This window comes from Rana temporaria, chromosome 11 (assembly GCF_905171775.1).
Source record: "Rana temporaria chromosome 11, aRanTem1.1, whole genome shotgun sequence".
NCBI lineage: Eukaryota > Metazoa > Chordata > Amphibia > Anura > Ranidae > Rana > Rana temporaria.
In genome coordinates, this window is record NC_053499.1 from 134,080,798 (window position 1) to 134,089,838 (window position 9,041).

The window sequence follows — 9,041 nt, forward strand, 5'->3', positions numbered from 1 at the left end:
ACCCCCCTCCTCTGTCCCATTACTGGGGGGGGGGTGAGTATATAGAGTCCTATCTATAACCCCCCCCCCCCCGGCCCAGGAAGGGTTAACAATCTGCAGCTCGGGATTAACCCCCCAGGTCCCGGACTGACCCCCCTCCTCTGTCCCATTACTGGGGGGGTGATGAGTGTATAGAGTCCTATGTATACCTCCCGGCTCAGGAAGAGTGTACGATCTGCAGCTCGGGATTAACCCCCCAGGTGCCGGGCCGGTAGGGGTTAATGTCGGTCCTCCTCTCCCGGCTGACAGTCAGCTGATCGCGGCGTCTGATTGACAGTTCCCCTCCTGGAAGTTTATCTCTTACTATTATGCTAATGAGGCCCGGGGATCCGTCCTCCCATTGGCCCGCCGTGCCCAGTCCGGGCCGTGACGTCACGCCGCCTATAAAACTCAGCAATGCTTTTAAAGTGCTCGGTGGACGGATCGGTGAAAAAATCCGGAGCGGTGTCCCCCAGTCTTGTACCGGCTCAGCACTTCCCCCCCCCCCCACCTCTCCTCCTCTCCGGTCCCGGGACTATGAAGTGTGTTGTGTAGTTGGGGGAAGAGGTCGGTGGCCCCCCGGTATGTCCTCCGCCGGGCTCCTGTGATTTTTTTGGGGTGATTTCTTGTGATTTTTTTGGGGGGCGGGGGGCTGGGAGAGAAGCGATCACCGCAGCAAGCTGGCTCTCCCGGTGCCCGGTCCTCCCGGTAGTGTTGTGGTGTCCCCCGTGTGGAGGGCTGCGAGCAGCAGAAGGATGGCATCAGATCTGGCAATGAGCAGCTCCGACCTGCCCACCAGTCCCCTGGCCATGGAATATGTTAATGACTTCGATCTGATGAAGTTCGAAGTGAAGAAGGAGCCGGTGGAGACCGACCGCATCATCAGCCAGTGCGGCCGCCTGATCGCCGGGGGATCGCTGTCTTCCACCCCGATGAGCACGCCCTGCAGCTCGGTTCCCCCTTCCCCGAGCTTCTCGGCGCCCAGCCCGAGCTCCGGGAGCGACCAAAAGAGCCACCTAGAAGACTACTACTGGATGACCGGCTACCCCCAGCAGATCAACCCGGAGGCGCTGGGCTTCAGCCCGGAGGACGCGGTGGAAGCGCTGATCAGCAACGGCGGCAACCCCCAGCAGCAGCAGCAACAGCAGCAGCAGCAACTCCAGCAGGGCGGCTACGATGGCTTCGCCCGGGCGGCGCAGCAGTACGGCGGCTCCTCGGGGGCCATGCCCGGGGAAGAACTCGGCTCCGCCGCCGCGGTGGTCTCCGCAGTGATCGCCGCCGCGCAAAACGGAGCGCCCCACCACCACCACCATCATCACCACCCCGGGGCAGGAGGAGGGCTGCCGGGTTCCTCCGGCAGCAGCGGAGTCTCACCGGCTTCCTCCGGGATGCACCCCCACCATCATCACCACCACCACCACCTGCACTTCGACGATCGCTTCTCCGACGACCAGCTGGTCTCCATGTCCGTGCGGGAGCTCAACCGGCAGCTGCGGGGGGTCAGCAAGGAGGAGGTGATCCGGCTGAAGCAGAAGAGGAGGACCCTGAAGAACCGGGGCTACGCTCAGTCGTGCCGCTTCAAGAGGGTGCAGCAGAGGCACGTCCTGGAGTCCGAGAAGAACCAGCTGCTGCAGCAAGTGGAGCACCTCAAGCAGGAGATCTCAAGGCTGCTTCGGGAGAGGGATGCCTACAAGGAAAAGTATGAGAAGCTCCTGGGAAGCGGCTTCCGAGAAAACGGCTCCAGCAACAGTGAAAACCCTTCATCTCCGGAGTATTTCATGTGAGTCTCACCCCTGAGCCCTTCCCTTCTCTCCCAAATACCTATCTGGGGGGTGAGGGACCCTTACTCAACCCTTCCATGGTGCCCATGATGTATTAGGTGGGTTTTCCTCCACTTTTCCTAAAAATATCACCCTTGGGGTGTAGGACTTTACTAAACTCTTCCTTGCCCATATGGTACCCGTATTGCATTAACTTTTTAGTTGCCCCCATTTCATTTCTTAACTTTATCTAAAAACCCTTCTTGACCTCTTCTAATTTACCTATTCCAATGTGGGAGCCTACTATAACATTTATTGCCCCTATGGTGCCCATACTGCATTAACTTTTGAGTTGCCCCTATGTAGTTTCTTCCGACTTTGTCTAAAAACCCATCTTGACCTCTTCTAATTTACCTAGTCCAATGTGGTAGCCTACTATAACCTTTCGTGCTCCTATGGTGCCCATACTGCATTAACTTTTGAGTTGCCCCATGTCGTTTCTTCCCAACGTTGTCTAGAAACCCATCTTAACCTCTTCTACACCTGTTCCAATGTGGGACCTTACTAAACCCTTTCTTGCATTAACTTTTCAGTTGCCCCCATATAATTTCTTCTTGACTTTATCTAGGAAACCCATCTTGACCTCTTCTATACCTCTTCCAACGTGGAAGTCTACTATACCCTTTGTTGCCCATACTGCATTAATGTTTGAGTTGCCCCCATATAATTTCTTCTTGACTTTACCTAAGAAACCCATCTTGACCTCTTCTATACCTCCTCCAACGTGAAAGTCTACTATACCCTTTCTTGCCCATATTGCATTAACGTTTGAGTTGCCCCCCTATAATTTCTTCTTGACTTTACCTAGGAAACCCATCTTGACCTCTTCTATACCTCCTCCAACGTGAAAGTCTACTATACCCTTTCTTGCCCATACTGCATTAACTTTTGAGTTGCCCCCATATAATTTCTTCTTGACTTTACCTAGGAAACCCATCTTGACCTCTTCTATACCTCTTCTAATGTGAAAGTCTACTATACCCTTTCTTGCCCATACTGCATTAAATTTTGCGTTGCCCCTGTGCCGTTTCTTCTTGACTTTATCTAGAAACCCATCTTGATCTTGACCTCTTCTATACCTCTTCCAATGTGGAAGCACATTATTCCCTTTCTTGCACATAATGCATTAACTTTTGAGTTGCCCCCATGTCGTTTCTTCCCCACTTTGTCTAGAAACCCATCCTAACCTCTTCTACACCTGTTCTGATGTGGGACCTCACTTAAACCTTTCTTGCCCATATGGTGCCCATGCTGTGTTAACTTTTGAATTGCCCCCATGTCATTTCTTCCTTACTTTGTTTTGAAACCTAACTTAACCTCTTTTACTATACCTATTTGGATGTGGGAAGTTACTAAACGCTTTCTTGCCCATACTACAATAACTTTTTAGTTGCCCCCATGTAATTTCTTTCCGACTTTGTCTAGAAATCCTTCTTGACCTCTTCTAATATATCTATTTGCATGTGGGAGCTTACTATACCCTTCTTTGCCCATATGGTGCACATGTTGTACTAAGTCTTAGCCTTTATGTTATAGTGTAGAAACTCAACCTGTCTGTCAAACCTTTTCTGCCCACATGGTACCCATGCTCTATTAATGTTTTGGTTGACCACATGTTATTTTTCCTTTATTTTGTCAGGGAGCCTATTTTGCCCTCTTCTGCTATGCCCATTGGGGTGTGGAACCTTATTATACCCTTTCGATTTATATGGTGCCCATGCTGTATTAGCCTCCTGGGCTGAGCTCCTTATTTCTTCTTCACTTTTGCTAGAAACTTATTGTGCCCTTTTCTACAATGTGGGACCTTATTAAACTCATCCTTGCCCACATGGTGCCCTAGCTGTATTAACTCCCCACCTCTTGATCTAATCACCTTCTTTCTTCTTCACTCTGACTAGGAACTCATTGTGCCCTCTTCTACTATGTGAGACCTTACTAAACACTTCTTTGCTTATATATGTTTTCCATGCTGTATTGCCTTCTAGCCTCTTGGGTTGACCACATGTAATGTCTCCTTTACTTAGCCATCTTCAACTATACCCACTGGGGCGAGGGACCATTCAATGCCCACATGGTACCCATGTTGTATTAACTCTTAGTGCCTCTGTGCTGTTTCTTTACTTTATCTAGAAACTCATCATGCTCTCTTCTACTATACCCCTCGAAATGTGGGACCTTATTAAACCCTTTGTTGCCCACATGGTGCCCATGCTGTATCAACTCATAGCCTCTCGGGGTGACCACACGTTATTAATGATTAATTTTGTCTGGAAACATATCCTGTCCTCTTATGCTATATCCATTGTGGTGTAGGACTTTACTAAACTTGCCCTTGACCATATGATGCCCAGGCTACAAATATCTGATAGCTCCTTGCGTTGACCACATGTCATTTCTCCTTCACTATGGCTAGAAACTCATTCTACCCTCTTCTATTATAGTTATTGGGCCGTAAAAGGACCTTACTAAACCTATCTGCTCATATGCTGCCATGCTGTAATATCTCTTAGCCTCTGGGGGTGACCAAATGTCATTTCTCCTTTACTTTGATTATAGACATTTATCCTACTCTTTTTCTGCTATACCTATTGGGATATGGGACCTTACTAAACCCTTCATTGCCCACACGGTGCCCAGGCTGTAATAAATCTTAGCCTCTTGGGGTGACCACATCTTGTCTTTCCTTCCTTCTGGCTTAACACTGTCTTCTAATCTACCCAGTAGTGCAAGAAACTCTTACTAAACCATTCCTTGTCCACATGGTGCCTCTGTTGTATTAACTCTGTATGTGCAGAAACTCTTCTTAATTCTCATCTCATGCTGTCTTGACTCTAGCTAGGAACTTGTCCTGCTCTCTTCTACTATACATAGTTGGGTGTGGGACGCTTACTAAACTCTTCCTTGTCCACACGGTGCCCCTGTTGTATTAACTCTGCATGTTCAGAGACTCTCTTTATTCCCATTCTCATTTCTCAGTGACCTTGGCTAGAAGCTGTCCTCTTTCATTATTCCTACTGGTGTAGGGGACCCTTACTAATCCCCGTGTTGTCCACAGGGGTACCCCTTTTGTGTTAACTGTTCATGTCCTGAATTTTCTCTGGACAGATTATTCACATCCTGTCCAGATATTTCACATCTTTTTTTCTCATTACCCTGGCTAAAAATGTATCCTGCCCTCTTCTACTATATCCAGTGGGGTGTGGGACCTTATTAAACCTTTCCTGGCCGTATTAACTCTGCATGCTCAAAGTCTCTGGGGGGGTGACCACATCTTATTTCCCCGTCTCACTCTGCCTTCTTCTGTACTCAGGAGCTGGCCATAACCTGAACTCATATTCCCTTTAATTCCCTAAAAGTTCCTACACCCCCTACCCCCCTTACTTAAAATGACAACAGTCCATTTTCTAACCTTTTTTTTTCTGTCCTGCATTGATTTACCTTGCCCTTTCTGCATTTCATAGTCTTGCATGCCCATACTTTATAATCACAGCTCAATTCTGGTGCACTTTTAAAAGTTGGAAGGACTTTTAGCAGAGCAGTCAGTTCTAGACAGTTGTTAAATGACTTGTATTGGATGGAGAGTCCTAAGTCCTTTATTTCCAGGGTCTTAAGTAGTGATTGGTCCTTGTCCCAAGTTTTCATGACTGGGCAGCTGCAGAATAAAATTCTTATATAGCATTGAAATGTTCAAGTTATTATTTATTGGCAGTCAGTGTTTAGAAAGCAATTATGCATGTTTAGATTACCTTTATTTAAAACAGTAAATAGTTTATAGATATGTATCTAGATCTACTCTTTGAGACACTATTTTGTAGGACCATTTATTAGCCTAACGCCAGAGTGTCCCTGTCATTTATTTGAAAGTGTTGGCAGCTATGCTTTTTTTTTTCTCATGAGGGTGGTAAGGATGCTTAGTAAATTGAGCATTTCTTAATATAAGGGAACAGGTCCACCTTACTAAATAGTCAATGAATATTTTCCGTCATACCCATCCTACACTAGCCAGTTGTAAAACCTTTACACATTAGAACTTAGAAAGTTGGCTACTCACAGACATAAGATAGCAGTCCAAACTTGTATGATTTTGAGTCGCGCTTTCATTTTCTATATTAAAAAAAAAAAAGCGCAATTTTTTAAAAAAAATTTAATAATTTTTTTAGAAGATTTTTTTTTTAATTATTTTAGAAGAAGCAGATCATTATTTCTAAAAAAAATTTAATAAATTATCCTGTCGAAATGGATTTTTTTAAACCATTTTCCGCCAAGCAGAAACCCTTTTTCTCATCTTACGACGATCGTAAGCAATACACATGCATTTGCTCACCTTCTCAGTATTGACTGTCACCGTCATGTGTGTATTCTGCGAGCATTTGATTTTCTCTATTGAGGAAGTCATTAGCGTTAGTAGAAAAATTGTTTGTGTGAAACTCTGTCAGGGAGGAAACTGCCACAAGTCTGGAGATTGCTGCCTTGTGTCAATGAGTAGCCTTAAGTCTTGAGGACTTTTACCCAGACAACCAGCCCATAGAAGATAGATATCAATCTTAACTGCTTCGGTGAGCTGTAATGAAATATTTAATTGGTCATATTAAAGCTGCATCACAGGCTAGACAGTTGGCAGTGGACTAATTTAAGCAATAGTGTTACCTTGGCATGCTTTATATCCCATATATCATGGAGATTTATTGTATCGGTTATGCTATCAATACAATTTTTTTAGCATAACCAATACAGTATAATATCCACTTTTTTGACTTGGTATAGAAATAGCAATGTGTTCACTTCACTAGAAACTTAGACGTTTTTACAGTTGGCTGTCTTCAGTGCTTTTATTTTCTATAATTCTGGGAAGATGGGAGGGTTCTATTAGCTCTTTTACTTTACTACTTTCTTTCCATGCTTTTCTGGGCTTGCCTTACACCTATCTAACACCCTTTGCACTCATATGAAGATTACTCTTTAATACCATCCGCTTTACGTTTCCTTTTTTTTTTTTTTTAAAGGTCATGAGTTTATGAGCTTGCTGTGTCAAAGACAGAAAGAAAGAGAAAAAGCAGAATTGTTGCCATCCCGAGTCCTTCATATGAGCTTGCAATAAAAAAAAAAAAATGTGAATTTTTAGACTGTCTCGCTGAATTCATCATTTTGAGAGTTGCTGACCTAAAACAAACAAAAATAAGTAAAAAATAAATGAGGAGATGACGTGTAAAGCAACCTGCCAAAATGAAGCCTCTTCATCAAAAACTTCAGTTTTTCATGTGACTGTATGGCCCAGAATGACTGAAACTGGCCTGCCATTAAAATCCATGCTCATCTCATGCATTGTGCTTGCTGTTATGTCTTGGCAACAAAGAACTGTAAATGTCATAAGACTTTATGGAAAAATAGACAATATATTATTAAGAAGGCCCTGCATGCTGGACATGTATGGTATAATTATTATTTTTTTTTTCTGTTTTTTTTTTTTTCTTTTGCTTGGAAAATGGACTTCTGGACAAAATATGGCATGACATTATTATTATTTTTTTGTTACTCATCACTTAAAGACAAAAAAAGTGCAATCTAGATCTTCCCCTAACATTTGCATCTGCTAGAGAAATAAACAATGCTTTTTTTTTTGTTTTGTTTTAATTTTGCATAGTTGCAAAATGTCTTTGTTATTATTTTAAAATGCACTGATTGCTTTTCCTCCAAAAGATGGCAAAATGGATTTTTCATATTTTAAATGTGGCAAAATTTAAAAAAATATAAGCAACTTTGAGGAACTTGTGTTGGGACTAAATGCTGTGAGCTAATGACGGTCTTAAATTTTATTTAAAAAGAAGTAAAAAAAAAACACCCTTTTTTGCATTTGGTTGCTGTCAAATGTGGAATGCTATGGGTTTGTAGTACATATTTTTATGTTTATTTTCCGTAGAATTTGTGAGCGCTTCTTAAATGTTTGCAACAGATAAAAGGAATGTTTTAGTTTTAATGGAACAGGTTAGACCCATTTTAGATGTAGTATATTTTACAGATGATGCACTAAGTTGTTCACTGTCGTGATGTTGAAAGGGGTGTAGGAATGGGACTATTTTTAAAGGTAGTTTCCAACGCATGTGCTTGCAACTTAAATATAAGTTGGGTATGTGTTAAAAAAAAAAAAAAACCCAAGCTTTACCACTGACTGTATTTTAAAACCAAAGTATTAAAAGGGTAGATAGCCTTATGTATATTCAAGGGGTAGATGCATTCAAAAGTGTCTGTTTTTTTTTTTGTTTTTTGTTTTTTTATTATTTTTTTTTTTTTAAATTGAAGTATTTGGGACTGAATTGCACTAAGATATAACCTGCAAGCATAAAATAAAATGCAAATTTGTTTTAGAACGCTAATACAAAAATGATGCAGTTATCAAGGCATTACTGCACACTTTTTAAAACAATGCAGATTATCTTTTTTTTATTATTTACAGTTTAATATTATGGCGCAGAACTGGATCTTCTGTAGCGTCACAAATTTCACAAGTCTTAAAATGCAATAACCAGGAAAATGTATTATCAGGGACTGATAACATGTCTTTTTACAAATGAACGTAAAACTTATCCATATTAGATAGAAATCTGTGTCAGCTATATAATGTTATTTTTGTTTGTTTGTTTTCCTATCCATATTTTGCTGTGCAAAATTTTTTTTTTTATATTTTGAGTTACTAACGAAATGTGATGTATTTTGTGCTCTGTCATTTCACGTCCTATGGTCATATCAAAAATGAAAAAAATAATCTACAATAATAAACTGCAGTTTTTGATTCTGAATTTGCTTTTGGGGTGTGATCTAAAAAAAAAATTATGCTGTTTATTTTTTTATTATATTTGCAAGGTGTCAGGATTGGTGTCCAATATAGGCAGAATTTTGGGATAGATTTGTTCCTAAAGATACAAGTCGCTCTAGGCAACCAATACATTTTGAGTGTAGGATATAGATTCTCTTTATTTTGTAAATTTCTTAATTTGATGGATGTTACCTGTTCTACTTCCTTTACTCTTTTGTCCTTTAGATATGATCTGCCCACTCAGACTTCATCATGTATAATAACTCTTTCCACCTCTCTGCAATGTCATTGTCAGATCCAAGCCTTGCCTGACTGCTTCAGTACAATTCTTCCTAAATCAGCCTACACATGCATTCAATTTAGCTTTTATTAGTTAGAAAAGTTCCTTTGCA

At 42.1% G+C, this 9,041-nt stretch overlaps 1 protein-coding gene across 1 annotated transcript; it reads left to right on the top strand.

Moving 5' to 3' along the window:
* Positions 1 to 448: 448 nt before the first annotated feature.
* Positions 449 to 8,632, top strand: MAF (MAF bZIP transcription factor). Its single transcript, XM_040329187.1, has 2 exons — positions 449 to 1,798; positions 6,842 to 8,632. Exons 1-2 carry the CDS (start codon positions 774 to 776, stop codon positions 6,846 to 6,848), a joined length of 1,032 nt encoding a protein of 343 aa, XP_040185121.1. The 5' UTR covers positions 449 to 773; the 3' UTR covers positions 6,849 to 8,632.
* The last annotated feature ends 409 nt before the right edge of the window (positions 8,633 to 9,041 follow it).

Bases quoted from the DNA above. Each gene is read 5' to 3' on its own strand.
- MAF (XM_040329187.1), top strand. From the start codon at position 774: ATGGCATCAGATCTGGCAATGAGCAGCTCCGACCTGCCCACCAGTCCC.